Source organism: Gymnodraco acuticeps, unplaced genomic scaffold (assembly GCF_902827175.1).
Source record: "Gymnodraco acuticeps unplaced genomic scaffold, fGymAcu1.1, whole genome shotgun sequence".
NCBI classification, from domain to species: Eukaryota; Metazoa; Chordata; class Actinopteri; order Perciformes; family Bathydraconidae; genus Gymnodraco; species Gymnodraco acuticeps.
The window spans coordinates 44066-63595 of NW_022991588.1; the positions used below are offsets into that span (position 1 = coordinate 44066).

The window sequence follows — 19530 nt, forward strand, 5'->3', positions numbered from 1 at the left end:
CACCTCGAGCGATATAATTACTAACAAATAACTGCTAACAGAGCACTTATATACTAATAAAGGACTGGCTTATCTATAGCCAGTTGACTCGCACTTGAAATGTTTGGCTCTATGAAACCTGATGTACTTATATGATTCTGTTTTCTTCAAGGTTGTGTCTTCCTGGTCGAATGTACTTATTGTAAGTCGCTTTGGATAAAAGCGTCAGCTAAATGCAATGTAATGTAATGTAAACAGATTTTTCTTTATGGATATTTTACAAATCACTTAAACTGTATTCTTGTTTTGTCATATAGTATTTCATAACTGTTTTTCATGTATTCTCTCTGGCTCTCCATCTCATAATGTTCACATAGAAACTAGCTGTCAATAGGAATATCATTCAGAAGAATTATAATTTCTTGCCAAAATCTGTCACAAAAAGAGGTTGCACATTTAAATTCAGGTGTTGTTATGGCAACGTCTGTGGCCAAACAGCCACACTAGGCGCGTTCACACCGCAGTACTTTTCCCACTTTAGTTCCGATATAGTTCCGAAATGTTGCGTTCACACCAAAAAGAGCCGGAACTAAAATTTGTTCATGAGAACCTTTTCACCCCCTTTTCCGTCCCTGCTAGAGAGCAGGGACTCTCGTGGGAGAAAAAGGTTCCTATGTCTGATTGGCTGGGCGGAATGCAAACCACGCCCCGTAAAACTCCCAAAAAGTTTTGTGAAGCCGCCATTTTATTATCCTCGCATTAGCATTATTAGCATTAGCATTAGCCCAGCGCAGAAACGCAGAGAGACTAATTTATGGCAACACAAAATAAAACATGGGAGCAGTGGAGATGAGGAGGTGTCGGCGTTCTGGCGATTTACTCGGAAGGCTTCAGTAGAAGCTGCTGGGAGTCCCAGCAGCTTCTACTGAAGCCAGTCCCCAACTCCGGGGACTTCCGGCCGGGGACTTTGGGCGGCAGTATACGCCGTGAAGTGGTTTGCGGCCTGCCAGTAAACCCAAAGCAGAAGAAGAAGAAGTGACGTCAGCGGCTCATTTGCCTAATCCTCCCCCAGGGACTTATTCCGGTGTGAACGCGATCTGTACTTAGTCATGAGAACTAAAGAGTTCTCATGAACCTTTGTGGGAAAAGTACTGCGGTGTGAATGCGCCTATTTACTGCTGCAAATATGTTCAAACATGCTGAAAGCAGTGGCAACTATGCCACCATTTCAGCTGACTTTTTCTCAGAAATACTGTCACATAACATCCATATATTTTAGTGCTAGGTTGATGCTTAGCTAAGCTAACTATGAAACACTTTAACTGACAGGACTCCGGATCAACTGTGTACTGTGAGGTAGCTTCTAGCTTCATGTCGAACAGTAAGTCAACATTTCCCAGAGAGCTTTCTTTGAAATCACCAGGTAACGCTAAAAAACATTACATTTAGATTGTATGACAAAGTGTTTATTTAATATATCTGGCTAGCTATAGCTACTTGCTAACGGTTTAGCTTACCCTGCGATTCAAAGTAACGTCAACGTAGCTGTAATTTATCCTTTGCTTACATGTTCGCATAACTTGAAAGTTTACTGTCATTGACATACCTTGTTTACCTGGCTCAAGTGGTGGCTCTGGGGTTGTTGTGTGAGCCACCACTTGAGAATTGTCGTATTTTTTAAGAAAATGTTTTCTTATGTCCATCTTCAAAAACTCTGAGTCTGAGACTGACAGTTTATTTTAAATATTGTCACAGCTCACAGGATAGGTGCCTGTCAGCCAATAAGACAGATGTTTATTTCCATTCAACTCTCTGGTTGGTCTGGTGTCTTGCCTCTGTTTTCACTGAACACGGGAAATTACAATCCTGCCGTCCTCTCTTGTGTCATGATGAGATTCAGGTAAAGCACGGTTAATGTATTATATTATTGACTCATTAATATAATAGATGACTTTGAAAGTAGGCAATCTAGGCATATTAACACAATTAATTGAACATACTTATCGTGGTGACGGTGTACTGTACATTTTTTTTTCTTTTTTCTAGGGGGCCCCTTAGTGGCTGCGGGGCCCTAAGCGGCCGCTTATGTCGCTTAATGGGTCGGGCCGGCTCTGCTTTTATGGGACTAAGAATGTATTTGCATTCATCTTAATATGAACAAAACGAATTAACCACAGATGAAAGAAAACTCGACTTTGCAACAACAAAACACATAGGCTATTTATAAAGGGAGAAAACACGTGACATTCCCATCAAAGGGGAAATATCCTTATTTCTAAGAATGATGAAGAGGAAACAGACACTTAATTTCAGTCTCTGCATCAATCAGGTCAATCCATCATCCACAGAAGAGTACTGCAGCACTCAAGCCTTATTCCCACTACAGTACACACACAGTGTGTTGGGGTCAGATGTAGACGTTGGATGTAGTATGTATGTCTTTCGACTCCACTTCGAGCGATATAACTATTAACGAAGCACTTTTATACTAATAAAGGACTGACTTATCTAAAGCCAGTTGAGTAGCACTTGAAATGTTTTTGCTCTATGAAGCCTGATGTACTTATATGATTCTGTTTTCTTCAAGTTGTATTTTGTTGGTCGAACGCACTTCGCTTTGGATAAAAGCGTCAGCTAAATGCAATGTAATAATGTAATGTAATGTATGTGATGAACCTTTAAGTGGTCTTAGGTGTGACAGCCACAGAGGGAAATAGATTTGTTATGGACTGCATGCAGCCTGACTGTCTCAGGCCCCACTAACACGGGAACGCAAACGAAACGCAAACAAAATGCAAACGAAATGCACACAAACCAAATTCGATATCAAAAAGGTATTCCGTTCACACGGATACGGCTCAATAAACGTGTTCCTTCACACGAGACCGCTCGACCCGCTGGAGACGCTGTAGTACATATGCCGGGCCTGTACTTCCGCCACAAAATACACCAAAAGCAGTGAAGAAGACCCCCGAGCATGGTTGCCATGGTTGCCCTTCTATTTATTCTCCGCGGTGGATTTAGCAACATGTAGTTCATGTAGTTCTCCATGTCCACTTGTTGCTGATGGTTTTGATAGAGGAGCTGTAGATTTTGCAATAACATCTGTAGCATGGTCAGTAGCAGTAGCTACTGACCATGCTACAGCAGTGAGCAGCATAGGTGGGAAGAGGCGGGGCTATGGCTTCATCGTTATCAGGAAAATGATCGTATAGGACGTACACACAGAGCCGTTTGGCCTCCCAGAGCGTTCCGTCCGCAGACCTATCCACCTTGGGACCCGTTATGTTATCGTTTTAGGGGTCCGTTTCCGCGGTTCCGTTACGGCCTCGTGTGAACAAACGGGCTATACAAAAGAGAAAAGTAGCGGATACAACCCGTTTCGTTCCTGGGTAAACAGCACCTCAGAACCAATGTAATTAATACAGACATCAAAGTGATGTCTGTATTAATTACACCCTTCAAGATAATGAAGAATGCACTAGTTGCTGTGATTCCTTGTATCTAATACAACATACTGGCATAAACAGTAATGCATGTTTCAAGGCACTCACGATGATGCCTTGATCCCTTGTATATGCATGGTCTCCCTTTTTCCTTCAACTTTCCACTGTATGAGTGCTAATATGTATGAATCACCCATGAAGAGAAACATAATATAAGTCATTTCTTGCAGCCTACTAGTACACATGTTTTGTATTTCCACTTAAATAAGCGCAATACCCAGTATGAATGATGTTCTGGGGACAGTTTTGTCATTCTTTCACATATTAATTCAGTTGCACTTGCAGCACTTTTTGTGTAACGGCCCCTACACACGGCGGCGTGCGTTGAAGCTTCAACGCTTCTGCCCATTCACTTTGAATGGGGTAACGTCACGCTTCGCCGAACTGCATTGTGGGAGCAAAGCGTTGCTCGCATTGCTCGCTTCAAAAGTAGAGCAATGTTTTTACTTTTGAAGCTTCGACGGAAGCGTCAGCCAATCGAATCATATGCCAGTACAAGCTCTAGCCAATCAAACCGCTGCTTGTGTGTCTGGGGCGGGAGATTCATGTGATTGGTTGTTAGTCGAGCGTCAGACATGCCCGCCGGCAAGCTTCAACGCATGCCGCCGTGTGTAGGGGCCGTAACAGTGAACAGTAATAAGATTTGATGATTTCACAACACTATTACAACTGCAATTGAAATGCCTGAGTGTTTGAGGCTCAATCGTGGAGACGAGTCTCCCTCTACTGTTCACTGCCATGATGTACAGTTATAAGAGAGAGCATACTGTTGATTATATTCTGTCCATGTTATATTTACCATGAAAGGTGCTGTTGTCTGTCAGGAAGTGCCGGCGGTACTGAGGATCTCCTTTCCTGTTCACCAACCTGGAGCTCATGGTAAGGACAGGAGGGATGCAGGAGGGAGAACAATTGGATGACCTAAGAAGGAAAGAAAGTATATTTTAGTTGTCAAAACATTTTTGCAGGAATCTAAAAAGACACCTTGATAAAAACGAGGATGCATCACATGTCTTGTGCCTTGAACCAAATTGCTTCCATTCCGGACAGTGTAATAAAGTAACTAAGAGGGGAAAGTTTAAAGATCTAGCAGGAAAAAAAAAACATTTGTGAAAAGGTATGTATTATCTCTTTTAAATTACATCAGCAATAGAATGTTTTTTTTTTTTAAATTGAGGAAAGTAGGAAATACGATTTTAGGGGTGCTTAACAGTTAAAATTACAAACACATTTATGTTTTAATGATGTGCAAAGGAGACTCATTATCTTGAAAGACTTTCAGAGTTGGGTTAAGCAAATGTATGAAGGAAATAGCAAGAAACTTTCCTCTTACAGCACTTTTGTGACACAGTTTGTCAGATTATACTGAAGCAGAAATTAATCAGCATTTGTGGGCAGTTTTATGCACAAATGTCAAGATTTTAAACTGCAATGTCAATTTAATAATTTTGGAACAAGACATTTCCATCAATTGACTATAGTGTTGGAAATTAGCTTAAGCTATTTGCACATATACAGTACATTGAACACTGCTTCTGTGACTCTCTGTGTCTCACTGTACTCTTTTTGTCAATGTTTTGCTATGATTTTAGAAATGTATTTTTATTGTGGTAGTGGCAGAAATATCACATCATGCAGCTCTTAACGTAAAGTAAGAGGTTCAGTTATAGTCCGAAATGTTATTGGTGTTGTGAACAAAATCAACATGTAATTGGATCAAATAAATACCAATCATAGCACATATCTATTTAGGTTATGAGACTCTATGCTGTTTCTATTCATCTCTGCCATGAAAACAGGTTCTGATCCTCCTCTTTACTAAACCGTCATAGAGGTTCTCATACCTCTAGCCGGTTTTTGTTGTCAACCTTAGATTTCTACATCTCTCTCCATGTGTTCTCATTTATCTTCCTTCTGTTTCTCCTCGCAATTATTACCGGATTCCCAATTCTCCACTACTTCCTCCTGACTTTTCATTCCTACCTCTTCTACTGCCAGTTTCACTGCTTAGTGTTTCCCCACCTGTTGCTCATCTATCTTACAGTGATTTACTGCTCCCCACTACACACACACACACAAACGCGCGTGCGCGCGCACACACACACACACACACACACACATACATACACACACACACACACACACACACACACACACACACACACAGAGATTTGGAAAGGCTTGGAGCCTCTGGGACAGTTATTGGCGTCTGGTGCCGGCTGACCTGAGGTGAGGTGACTGTCTGGTCGAACACGTAAAGCTAACAAGTATCATTGAGGTGAAAGTACTTTCCTGTGACTCTTCCACTGCCTAACATTAAACCACAGCAGGCTGAAAGTCTGTGATGCCTATGAGCGACCATAGAGACAAAGACCCATTCTGTTAATATAACACCCATGTTTAATGTGACCAGATAACTGTGACAATAATTTATTTCATTTGTTTTTAAATGAAATATAATTTAATGATCAGGAATCTCTGTACTCTTTCTTTAGTTTTAATAAGATAAGCAATGTTTACCATCTTTTGTTTTCAATAGTGTTACAATAATTGTTTGTATCTACATTTCAGTTTTATTATAAGCAGTGTTTCCCCTACCATTGTCTTAGAGGGGCGCTGCGCCCCGCCAACGGAGCCCGGCGCACCCCCCTGAAATTCAAGGTGTTAACAAAATTAATGTTTTGTATATATATATATATATAGCACCAAATTGCAACTAATATATATCTACTGTCACTTTTCACATTGAACATGTGCTCTTTTATTAACACTTTCATTTTAAGTTGTGAGTTTAGTGTTTTTTGACCCTAAGAAACACTGATGCATTAATCAATAACGATAATCCACAGCTCCTCTCTCTGCAGCCTACTAGTACACATGTTTTGTATTTCCACTTAAATAAGCGCAATACCCAGTATGAATGATGTTCTGGGGACAGTTTTGTCATTCTTTCACACATTAATTCAGTTGCACTTGCAGCACTTTTTGTGTAACGGCCCCTACACACGGCAGCGTGCGTAGCTTTGCCCAATGCGTTGCCCAATGCCCCCCCCCCCCGCTCAGGCAGCACCCCCCCAAAGCAGTAAACCTAGGGGAAACACTGATAAGTGATTAAATATTAAGCTGTAATCTGCTTGGTGTTGTTGTAGGAAGTCAAATTTGCAAGAAATAAAATAAAATAATTAAAACACCCTGCAAAACTAAAACAACACAGAGAAACCAGCAAGAATGAAGGTTAAAAATACCTTTAAGACAGGCTCTGCTGAGACATGATCAGTGTTTTATGGTGCCTGGTAGACAACTAAATACAGCTTTGACTTATTTTAAAATGTTCTTTTGAAAACGTGTGTGTTGCCTAAGCATCTAGGGTTTTGTATTCAAATTTATTAAACTCTGCGCTTTACCTTGTGCCTGCAACACCTCTGAGCTGCTCTGAACTCTTGAGCACGGCCCCTTGAGGTTCAATTACAGAATCGTGTTTCTAAATTACTGTTTGTTTTCATAACAGAGTCAAAATTTGAGATAGGAGCCGAGCAGACAGCTGGAGACACTGTTTGAGCAGCTTTAATGGCAAGCCAGCTCCTGGTTGAATTTGATTATATTTGTAAGTCATACTGCAAGAAGCAATGACCGGAATATGCAAGTTAATGAGTTTTACAAATACTGCACAAGGCAATACAGCAAAGATGATCAGAGATTGTATTTACCGTTGAAAGCCAAGTATGAATATAAACATTACCAAATCGAAGAAATAGTTCAACATTCTGTTAATTTGTTTTGCTGAGAGTAAGATGAAGACACTGTTACCACTCATGTGTGTCCATTAAATTAGAAAATACCAGAGCAACTTGTTAGCTCTGCTTGGCATAGTAAAATCTGGAAGAAGCAGCTGGTCTGGTAAAATCAAAATATATCTACCATCTACCAAGAGTATCCCTAAAACATGTTAATTCTCCCTTTTTCTGATCCTTACAAAAGTGTTGTTTTGTATGTACAGTACTGAAATAATGATTGTCCAGTAGCAGTGATTGTCTTGGGAGAGTGTATTTATATGAATTGAACAAACAAAATGTAACCTGTTTATTTGTGAGCTTTAGAGGTACTGGTTTGTGTTTTTTGTGTTTTACCTTTATGTTTTTTATAATCCCTGTCAGACTGTATACATTATTGTTGGTAAAAATCCAATAACCCCTTTGGGAACTAGCTTTATTTTACTGATGTGTATACTGCAGCTAACCTGGGTGAGGCTGCTAGCTGTAGCTTCATATACAGGCAGAGGGTATTGACCTTGTTATCTAGACTTCGTCAAGAAAACACTTTTGCAAAAATGTCAATCTATTCCTTCAATAATAGCAAGAAGGATAATAAAAAAACAACATATGGTTTATAAATCAAAGCAGTGTGAAAGTGTGTGTCAGTGCATGTAACACAAGTTGGTAAACTGACTCTTCCTCTTCTGACTGTGTGTAACAGTAGCCTTCTCATCTACAACATGGGCCAAACCTCAGGGGGAAACCGCCTGCTCTTTACATTCTATCAGGCTACTGAGAGAGAAAGCAGCTTAAAAATAAATGTTTCACTGCCAGACTGCCTGATGAGCCTCTCTATCTCATGCCCTGGCAGGAAGTAGGTCGAGGATGCCCCCAAGTTAAAACTTTTGTTGAAGTAGATATTTAAAATGGACCTATCATGCTATATTTGAATAATATATTGTAGGGCCATACCTATATAAAACATGTCTGCAATTTATTTTTTTCAAAATACCAAACAGATCATGCATTTTAGCCATGCCTCATTTTGCTCTATTTGCTCTTTTTTAGCCCTGTTTTTGCAAGGGCTGAATCTGCGAGAAGTCTTCTTCGCTACCTACAGGCCTGGCATATGTACTACAGCGTCTCCAGCGCTTTCGAACGGCAATGGCCGTGGCTGTCTCCTCCTGATAGGTGGAGAGTTGCCCATATAGGCGAAGCTCCTCGTTTCTGACGTCAGAGATATTTCAAATCTGTATCAGATCCGTTACAGCCTAGTTTTTAGAGATTTGGGTATGGAGGAAAAGAGAGAGTTGTGTTTTCTGACACTTGGTGAGTTCCCTGACACACCGGGGACACATATTCATGTGTAAAAGATGTACAAAAGTGCATTTTGTTAGGTCCCCTTTAAATCAATCAGAAGTAATTAGGGATGTAACAATACTGTTATGCTGTGTTCGTTATTCTCGCGTCCAGGAGAGAAGCTTTAAAAGAAGACTAAATGGAATCTCTGAGAAGGTTCAAATGGTATACTTTAAAAAAGGCGCGGGTATGTTACAAGCAGAATATTTTTCAGTGAGGAGAGAAAGGCTGCAGCTTCCTCTCGCAGTGGTCGACCGAGTCCAAGAGAGCCCACAAGCATTCGTCCTTCCCGCTTGCTGGCTGTTTGCTCCTCCTCTCTGGGGGCTGTGGTGACGTAGGAGACTTCCCCCTCGTTCTTCTGTGTCCGATATTGCGTTAAACGGAGGATTTCGACATTTTACATTCATTGCTTACTTCCACATGCCTTTTCTCCTCCTTATCTCTTTCATAACTTTATATGTAACACATGTTAATGGCGTCAATAGCCACTTTAATGATACTAATGGATGGTAGTCCCGGATGTCGTCATGAAGGATTTTCAGAATAAAAGCTTGGTATTGAGAACTTCTGTTTTTTTTCAGAATAAAATAGCATTTAAACTGACGGTATGTTTAAGATACATTATGCTATCAAAACATTGATTTTAATTTCTAACAATACCAAAAACTCACGGTACGATAATATCGCGATAAAAAGTCCACGGGACGATATTTATCACGATATTTTTTTTTTTAACTTCAATTTGTTTTCCTTTATTAAATAAAAAATCTGATTTGTACAGGATTTTAGTAGGATAGTAGTATTTTAAAGTGTCAACAATATAATAATCAGACCCTGCAATAGAATAAATCAAGTTTCACTTTAGTTTTTCAAGTAACTCAACTCTAACTCACTCACTCAGCATCATCAAGGTTATCTTTTAGGGATATGAGCATGTCCACATTTCCAGGTAGAAGCTGGGATGTTTGGGCGTTTACAATATCCCTTGCTGTGGAAAAAACTCTCTTGCTTGGTACTGATGTTGCTGGGACAGAGAGATATGCTTTGGCCATGGGTAACAGCAGTGGGTAAAACTGTGCATTGTCTCTCCACCACTTCAAAAACAATACAGTGTTTGCCAAGAAGGTGAGGCTTATTGACAGGGTGAGATATAAATATACTGTTGGTACTTGTCAATGTCTCTAGGTATGTACATGTAGCCCTGTAAATACGATGTCCTTTTGTGTTATCTGTTGTTTTATGTTCATGTTGTAACCTACTTGCTGCCATGTTGGACAGGTCTCCCTTGAAAAAGAGATCGATGATCTCAATGGGACCATCTGGTTAAATAAAGGTTTTTTTTAAAATAAATGTATTTAAAAAAAAATCGCGGTAGATTTTGTCAGTCTCAAGACGGTATTGAGACATTTATTTACCGCGATATCGCGATATTCGATGTATCGTTACATCCCTAGAAGTAATACAATATGAAACATGTGGTTGCAGCATTTTATCACGTCCACTGTCTGCATGTGAAACCCACGTTATCTGACATGATAGATATCCTTTCTTTTATACAGGCTGTTGAAGATACAGTGCTTAATATACAGGATATTTTGTTTCTTATCAAGCAAAGAACCATTGGTATTTTATATTGCATCCCTTTAACTGAAAGGTAATACAGTTTTTCTCAAATATAACATTTGAAAGCATGCCTTTAATGCCATTTTTGCGTAAAATAAATTTTAAAAATATGGATTTAGGGCCAAATAATCATGTTAAATAAAACGTTAAGCTGGTGGTTTACAATTTAAATTAACATATGTTTTAAGCCTTTATGTACAAGACATTTGAGATCCAATAATATGTTATTGGACTGTTAAAGTAAAACTATGCCTATTATATTCTATTAGTCATTAACACTGTGGAGGAGATGTCCAGTGATTTAAGATTGCACAGAAGTAGAATTTTCTGTGACAGCTCAACAAATCCAAGTAGAATTATTTATAAGGAACACTTTTATGTCTAACTTTAGTCATAATTGAACCTCCGGTTTGATCTTGACAATCCGCTCGTCTGCTTAACTGTTTGTCTGACAGCTCATTTTCTTTTCTTTGTTGGACTGTTAACATAATAATAGAAATGATGTCCAAAACTATGAGTATAAGACCCATCATTCATTATGGGGCTGTTTAATATTAATGGCACATGTGGCACGGCAGGAATTATCCCTCATATAAGCATCTATCAATGTGACAACGGCCCTGTCATGACACACGGACACAAAGAGAGCAGCATCTGTCGCCCTATATTGACACATGCCAAAGAACAATCTATATAGATAATATGAATATTTAGATATACAATGGTGGATTTATTATATTTAACCAGCTGCCATGAATGAGAGAGGTTATATTTACCATGATTAAAATTGTATTTAAAACTGCTATGGTTATTGGTATGGTATGGTAAATGCTAAAACAAGACACAGTGATGTTCATCTTCTTATTACAGACACATGCATTTCCTAACATTCGGTCTATATGCTGTAAAATGTATTATCTCTTCGATTTACACACGGCATCTATTGCACGTCTGTCCGTCCTGGGAGAGGGATCCCTCCTCTGTTGCTCTCCCTGAGGTTTCTCCCATTTTTTCCCCTTAAACTGTGGGTTTTCTCTGGAAGTTTTTCCTTGTACGATGTGAGGGTCTAAGGACAGAGGGTGTCGTTTTTCTCATACTGATATTCTGAACAATCTGTGCTGTTGTATTTGCTGTAAAGTGTCTCTACTGTAGGCTAATTTTATTATATGTACAGCACTTTGGCTCGACCATAAATCGTTTATAAATGTACTATATAAATAAAACTTGATTTGATTTGATTTGATGTTGTTTGTTTCCTTTATATCTTCCTTCACTGCAAGTCAAGTGGGATGGATGAGGATCTTAATGGCCATCAGCCTGCTCTACAGAGTCAATGAGTAGCTTTTAATTGCTGGTTAAGCAGTTATTGGATGGAGGGTAAACAGTTTTGGTATGCTGATGGCTAGACGGATGGTTTCCAAACAACATGAGTGGACCCTAACTCACTGAGTTAAATCTATATGGGACTTTGTTGAAAGGAACTTAATGAACACAAACTACATGTTGATTAAGGGGAAGCACTACAGGTGAATAGTGTACACAATCTATACATGATTTATCACCCTGAAAGTGTATCTGTTATTAAGTTTGTGATTTGCCAATTACACAAATATGTTTAATTATCGATTGATACTAACAATTTTATTAATTAATCAAATGATTGCTTGGTTTTCTTTATGAGAGTTCAAAACCCAAATATATTCAATTTATATATATATAGGCTATGACCTGAGAAGGCAACACATCTTCAAATTTGGCAAGCTGGAACATGAGATGTTTTGACAATTTCTCTGGGAAGATTATTCAAACAAGAAGCGCATTACAAAGTTGTTGAACATTATTTAACTAATCATTTCTGCCCTAGAGCTATAGCATGTGTCCACCAGCTTAGGAGGAAGGAAGTGGAAGTTGTAACATCTAAATTGACCAGTCGGTCCAGTTTCAGCAGGCCTTTGACCTGATAAGGAAACAGAGTGACCCTTGAGGCAGGGAGGTTACTGAGGGGTCAGAGTTGTTACAGAGGGGCACTGAGGTTATCTGAGCTCAACAGCAGACGCTGTTTTATGGCTGAAACAACTCACAACTGGGGGTCTCTTCTCTACACAAGAGATGTGTACATACAAACTGATCCACTGCCTGGAATTAAAGCTCAAATATATTTCTTGAATTCTGTAATGTGAAATTGAGCGCCTACAATTTGAAGGTTTGCGAAGAGAATTGCCTCAACATTTTTGCAAGTACATCCTTAAAAATGTTTTACCAATAAAAAGGTCCATCCATTTTAGAAGAAAATCCGGTCTCCAGTGCTAAAATATCAACTATACTGCATTTATTTTGAGGGATAAAAAAATGTAAGAGCTCAATCTTTTTTGAAATGTTTACTTTTTTGCATCTGCATATGTGTGTGATAGAACTGTGTGTAGTGGGGTCATCTTGTTTTACTGTGAAATTGAAGGGTGGGTAAGGTCATGAGTCAAACCTTCAGATCTATTTCAAGAAGAGATAGATTTCCCCCTTCTGTTCCTATCTTTATCTCTCAGGTTTTAGACTCAAACTCTGCTATAATATGCTGAATTTCTGCTGGATTGAGAACACATTGGCAAAACGGAGTCATATAAAGTTTTCAATTTCTGTAAATACATATGAGCTAGTGTGTGTAGTAGGCCTCTGACATACAGTATAGAAGCAATGAGTGATAGCTTGTTTCTATTACCTGCAAAGACATTTAAACGTTTGGTTCATTCAACGTAGCGTCCCTTCACTCCTCCTCCCTCCCTTTCCACCAAAAAAACTTCAAATATTCATGAGGGATCACAACGCCCACAAAGAGTCATGTTCCCGCTCCTACAACTCTACACCAGCAAGCCGATACACTGTTCACAATACTTCAAGTCACATAATAACAAGGGAGTCACTTTACTGCTGATGCATTCCTCCAGTCACCCCCCACCCCCCCCCCCCACCCACACACACACACACACACACACACACACACACACACACACACACACACACACACACACACACACACACACACACACACACACACACACACACACACACACACACACACACACACACACACACACACGTGATTGAAAAGATATGTCTTATAGTTGATTATTTGTTTATTGTGACAGGAGGTAAAATAAAATATTATCATTTGGATAAAGTTAAATTAAAAACTGCAAACAGCGCAAAAATAAAACCAATGAGTTTGGACCTGAGGCCTTTATGTCAGTACAAATAAGCTTCACCAACACTGCCTGACAAAGACTCTCCTTGTATGTTGACAACTGTTTGTATTGTTTATCAGGCATGAGAAAAAGATGGAGTTACCTTTGGGTTTCGAAAGGGTGCATTTGGAAGAGTGTCACACCACCAGATTCCTGTCTCTTTAAATCTCTTTGTCTTTCACAGCCAGGCAGCTACACACAACCACTCAAATCAAATCAAAAAATCCCCAAGGACCCTGCTCTCGGACGGGGGAGTGCCCCATCTCTTTCTCTCTGAGGATGGCTACCGGCTGAGAGTAATAAAGGCCTTTGTTATGCTGCCCTGCTGCAAATCTCTGTTTGCTCAATGGGAAGGAGCATGACAATGTAAAACACATGCAGCAGAAAATATTTCATCAATCACCCAGATTAAGCATTGATTCTAGTAGAAACACAAGCCAAATAACATGACAATTGTGTATACCACATCAGGTTAGGCAATTTGTGGTTGTCAAATGTATCAAAGAATAGAACAAGTGTTTTAAATCTGATTACAACTGGAGTGGTACAATATAGATAAGGATTGAAAAGTCTTAAGTTTCTATATTACAGAGTCTGTGTGTCCAGGCCATTTACAGGCACACATGTTTAGCAGGTGCAAAACTGCTTGGATACTGCATACAAACAGTATCCAACCAACAGTACATTTCAAGTGACAGCTCACTGTATGCAAATTGCCATAGTAAGAAAAGTAGAGTTAAGTTCCAAAAAACAGGCTTTTTAAATGAGAAAATGAACCTTGTGAGTTATCACATGCTATTTGTTTAAGAATCACATCAAGCATCACAGGCTTACTTACTTGTTACAGTTTCAGATTCTGAAACCACGTTCTCAGCTTCTTCATAAAATCTTGCCACTTTCCCCAGAACAGTAGTCCATCAAGCTCTGGAAGTCCATGGCACAGGTGTAATATACATCAGAGTTCGTCCCAGCATCGTGGTTTCCAAAGGAGAAAATGTCCCAACAACTTCACTGGTGTGGGCAAGTACCCACCACTACATCAAGCACGGTGTCTTTTCAAAAGACTAGTGTGGGACCAGTGGATTAAGGAAAAACCTGGAGTGGATTTCGGAGTGGACTACATTTACAAAGAAAACAAGAGAGATGGATTAGTCATTAATTCCGATCTTCCATTCAACATAAGGAACAAAAAGCGGAACAGCATGACTCAATTATTTTATTTGAGAAATAAACACATTCTGATACCGGTATTACCCTACCAGTGTGACAATAACTATACATTTTAGTTACATTAAATGTTGATGATAATATACTATTTGTCATTGTATTTATTTAGTTGATGACTGTAACAGTTCTCATTTTCCACAGTAGTATTATTTGAAAATGACGAGGAAGCAAGTTGCCCTAAATTCTCTTATGAAGTTAAAACCGTTTTCAGATGTTTTTTTAATAATCTTCATCCTGCTCCTTCAGGTTTATTAACTTTAAGATTACATTTGGAAAAATTGTGGAGTTATATTAATTATACAGTATGGCAGGTGACTATGCAAAACATCAATGCCCTTATGTAACATTCAAATACTGACCAATAATTGCACTCAACGTTCCTAACTGCACTAATAATGAATCATAATTTGAGGTTAAACAAGAAAATGCAGCCACATAATACACACACATGTTAACCTCTTCAGGAACATACATTTTTCTTGTTAACTCCAGCTTCAAAACGTTTGCTCTGACTTCCCCCTGTTGTCTTTCTCAGCCATGGTTTCCCTCCCACTCCTCCCTCAGTGACAGTTCAAAGTCTGGCAGCAACAGCCATCCGCCTGAAATGCACCTTACAATTTAAACCAGGCCACCAATCACAAGCCTCATGGGCCGTAACAGTCTCTAGTAACATTTGCACAACAAAAGAGAGCTGATTCATCAACCCCCCCCTCCCCTCTTCTCTCCCTTTCCCTTCCCCTGTGACTCCTCCTCTACTGCCTTTGTGTTCGGACCCGAAATCCCCTTCTGCCCCAGCGACCCACCTCCCCTGCACTAATCTCCTTGAGCCCATTGGGTTGACTGCTTCAGTGCCACTTCTCACTGCACAGAGACCCCCAAAGGACACACATCACAGTCTGGCTTCATTTGAAGGCCCTTTTCCTCCTCCTCCTCAGCCGTGCATGGATGAAGCATGGACCGCACCACAGCACATGGAAGCACAAGGTGAAACTTTGGCAGTGGCCTTGTTCTGCAAAAAATAATGACAATCACATGAGGCTAATCCTGGACACACAGGACGTTTTCTTTTGGTGCTTATGTTTTAGGACTCGAGATAATATACAGTGAAAATCAATGGATTCAAATCATAATTTATTAATTCGTTTTTTCTCCTACATTTCTGCAATGATGCCATTATAAATTAAGGGCAGGTTCCAGGCTTAGTCTAATTTCTGTTCTATTTCAGTGCCCAGCTCCTCACATTACAGCTAAAAGGGCCCTCTTTGTAGGTACTTAAAGACCCCCTCACATACACACAACATGTAAGGCTCCCATGGGGTTTGAGGGAGCGGCCAATAGAGTTTGGCCTTTTCTTCGCTTTGTATTTCACATATAGTGTTTCTATAGCAACAGTAAGAGGGTACCAGTGGACCCCCCTCTCCATTTTGAACACCATCAACATACCCCACCCCCGCCGTGTGATTAGTGGGGTGTCCAACACACACCAACAGGAGGATATGCTTGGCTGTGTTTTAATGGGGTAAGTGAAAGCAAAGGGATTCATGTCTGCGTATGAGATATAGTTTTACAATCATTTCAAATGTCTAAAGACTGAAATACAGCAACAACAAACCACACACCTTTGCAACAGGTGTAATGAAAAAAATGAGGTTTTTTTTTCAAAGCATTCATTGGTATATTTGTCTCACATGACAAATCAGAGATGGATGGCACGTAACCTGGTGAGCCTTTTTAGATATATCAGGGGGCAAAACAAGGGATACAGTTGAAAAAATAACTGTAAGTTGTCTCGTTTTGATCAAGATATTTTGTCTTGGAATGGCAAAGTCACTTGGTGTATCAAGTCCTCTTAAAAATCCTCCTCATCAGACTGAATAAAGCATTGTCCCTGACCGCCTTGGAGGCTCTCTCCCATAGGCTGTCCTCCTTCCACAGTCCCCGCCCTTTCCTCTCAGCTTTGACCTCTGCCCTGTGCAGCCGTTTGAGGAGACGCCAGTAGAGGCGAGAGTCGGGCCGGACCCCAACCACGGGTGCACTGCGAGCCAGACCCAGCCGAAGGACCTCTTCGTTCACACAATAGCTAAACATCGACCCCTCCTGGAAAGATAAGGAAAGCACATCCTGCAATATCAGTTTGACATCATATATAGAAATATGATTTTGGTTGTGAGACTGATAATCCCCCTTCCATTTATCTTAGTGATGAGATGCCTCACCCTGCTTTGAGACACCAAACAGTGAAGCCTGTCATCCTCTCGACTGATGAGTTTTAGCCAGACTGTTTGTGCAGGAGCCAGGTTCTTCTGCAGCCATTCCCTGCCCTCTGGAGTCAACTCCACTCCTGCAAGATGCACCAGCATCGGGGACGTGCACACACCTAAGAGCACATCAAACATCCATTTACCATACGTGTTATAGTAAAGCGTATAGGTTATAGCTGACCATGTAGTAATGCACAATGTTAGTTACTGAATATCGTTTTTGTTAGATATTTTGTTTAATATTTGTGCCAATATGATACCGATGTTTGGTACCAATACATCCACATATCAATTACCACAATGTTTTTGTTTTTTTTATTAAAGGAACTTACATTACAAAAGCCATATTTTTTGGAAACACAGGCAGATGTACAATAACTTTGCAGAAATAAAGTCTAACATTGGAAAGATCAATAACTTACGAAGCAAGACTATTGACCAGATTCTCCTTGTACCAAAAACAGTTTTGAAGCATTGAAATTCAATATCAAGCCCTTTTGGGATTGACTGAGACTTTATATAAAAAACAGCAATCTCAGCCACATGTTTAAAATAAACACAAGTAAACTATCTTTAACAGACACAGTACAAAACAATGGGTCTAACCAGTTTTAATTGGTCTGAGGTCGATTGGGACAAAGGTAATATGTGAGAAATTTGACAATCTGTTCATGTGAGTCCTTCACACTAAAGTTGCTGATGGAGCATGCTATATAAAGCATAAGCTGCTTGATGTAATTGCTCAGTGAATTCCATGATTTGATAATACTGGTAACAAGGTTACCTGTCACTCTGACTCATGAAAGGATAATCAATTGCAAACAGCTTGACAAAGTAAAAATGCCACAAGGACATTTTTGGTTATAACTATACAAAGGTGTACCTGCAGTAAATTGTTTAGCTGTTGAACAAACAGGAGAAGAATACATGTGCTGATTGGACCATTTAAATGTTTACAAGTCATGTAGGCCTAAGTTACTTGTGTAAGTACCCATATAAGTGTGTGTGTGTGTGTGTGTGTGTGTGTGTGTGTGTGTGTGTGTGTGTGTGTGTGTGTGTGTGTGTGTGTGTGTGTGTGTGTGTGTGTGTGTGTGTGTGTGTGTGTGTGTCTCAGAGGATACCCTGCATTACCTTGTTTTCTTGAAAGTATCCCAGAGAGTACTGGCAGATATATTGGAACATGTTCCACTTTAAGTCCTCTCTCTGTGATTGAATGAACTTTCCCACGGAGGCTGACGTTCTTCTCAATGAAACGGGCTGGGATCTCAGACACAGCATGAAATGTGGTGATCTGAAGAAGTGGAAGTGGAAAAAGACAGCTGAGTGGCCATGTCTGATTACTCATTTGGGTAACATTTCTGAAAGTGCATTTCATTAACATCCTTAAAGGCCAATTATGACACAATGTGTGCCGCCGTTACCCTCTTACCAGTTTGATACTCCGTGCTATTACTATAACGCCAACAACAGCCAGTCCAGTGCTTATGTTCTGAAAAGAGAATATAGAGGAAGAGAGGGTTGCAGTTGACAGAGGGATGACAGGGATACCATAAATCCAGCAGAGCATGTGCAGGATAATGACAATGAGAAAGACTTTGACAGAGACATTAGTGACACAGGGGCATGACCGGAAACCCACTGGGGACACCCGGTGAAGCCCAGCAGGATATCTGTGTTGTGACAACGTGGTAGTTTTTAAGGAGTTGTTCCTGAATTGTAAAAATGTTTTAAGAACAGATTTCTGAATCGCATTTATATATGTTTTTTCCCTCCTCTTTTACTAATACGTTAGAACTACCGCCACGGAAACGTAGTTGCAGGTGGCTCACGTGCATTAGGACCATAACATTGCAGGTCCATGTCTATGTATCACCAGTCATTTGTAGGTTGCAAAACGGAGAATCCTACCCGCACAAGGGTCAAATGATCGTCTGCAAACTTGGATATTGAAGACACGATGTTGTTGGACGACTGGTGTCCTTGATATCTTTGTTGTCTAACAGTCATTTCCTCGTCTTCTCTGGAAGACTCCGGCATGTTGACATGTATTCGATGCATCCGGCGCACCGCATTTATGGGTGGGACCTATTGCTTGTCTGAAGTCTCCGCCCTGTGGTTTGGTTGGGATATGACAGGATGAGATCTCTTTATATGTCCATATACGCCTAAGTTAATTAATATGTTATAAAATAAAACCAACTCAAATGTTCCTTAAAGTGCAATTTGCACTCAAAATGTCAACGTTATTAGCTGCAGAAAGCTCATGTTAGCACAGTATAGCGGCGGGAAAAAAGTAGTTGTTGCTCTTTGAAGCTGAGATTCATTTGATCACTCTAGTAACCTAATAAATACCTCTGTGATCAGTGATGTCCCCATCTTTGTCTGCAAAAATTGACATAGACAACTTCATACTACAGAATAAATCAATGCACAAAGCAAAACGCCAGACAGACATTATAATTTCCCCCTAATATTCAAATATAATATTTCATATTATGTGCAAAAAAACACCCCAATAACTTACTGTATAAATATCTCAGTTTCTTATAACAGTCACATGCGGCAGATGTTGCATGTGAAACATGTT

The 19530-nt window shown here is 39.9% G+C and overlaps 2 protein-coding genes across 3 annotated transcripts in view; both read right to left on the bottom strand.

The window, feature by feature from the left end:
- LOC117533856 (1-phosphatidylinositol 4,5-bisphosphate phosphodiesterase eta-1-like) overlaps positions 1-14531 on the bottom strand; it is a 57671-nt gene extending 43140 nt beyond the window's left edge. Inside the window, exons 1-2 of one of the 2 annotated variants that reach the window (XM_034197821.1) lie at positions 14294-14531; positions 4285-4406 (exon numbers count right to left, since the gene is read on the bottom strand). In XM_034197821.1, the coding sequence (XP_034053712.1) occupies positions 4285-4363 (79 nt within the window). In that variant the 5' untranslated portion in view covers positions 4364-4406; positions 14294-14531. The remainder of the gene's footprint in view (positions 1-4284; positions 4407-14293) is intronic. The other variant, XM_034197822.1, reaches the window with a different exon arrangement.
- Positions 14532-15798: 1267 nt separating this feature from the next.
- On the bottom strand, positions 15799-19237 carry c18h3orf33 (c18h3orf33 homolog (H. sapiens)). The gene is made up of 5 exons (XM_034197876.1): positions 18852-19237; positions 18373-18432; positions 18075-18234; positions 16899-17059; positions 15799-16779 (listed from the first exon to the last, which is right to left on the bottom strand). Exons 1-5 carry the CDS (start codon positions 18999-19001, stop codon positions 16522-16524), a joined length of 789 nt encoding a protein of 262 aa, XP_034053767.1. The 5' UTR covers positions 19002-19237; the 3' UTR covers positions 15799-16521.
- Positions 19238-19530: the final 293 nt, after the last annotated feature.

Excerpts from the sequence above, each read along its gene's own strand:
- c18h3orf33 (XM_034197876.1), bottom strand. The coding sequence starts at position 19,001 with ATGCATCGAATACATGTCAACATGCCGGAGTCTTCCAGAGAAGACGAG. Across the intron at positions 18,235-18,372 it reads TAGCACGGAGTATCAAACTG|ATCACCACATTTCATGCTGT; the intron begins GTAAGAGGGTAA and ends CCACTTCTTCAG. Across the intron at positions 16,780-16,898 it reads GTTTGGTGTCTCAAAGCAGG|GAGGGGTCGATGTTTAGCTA; the intron begins GTGAGGCATCTC and ends TTATCTTTCCAG.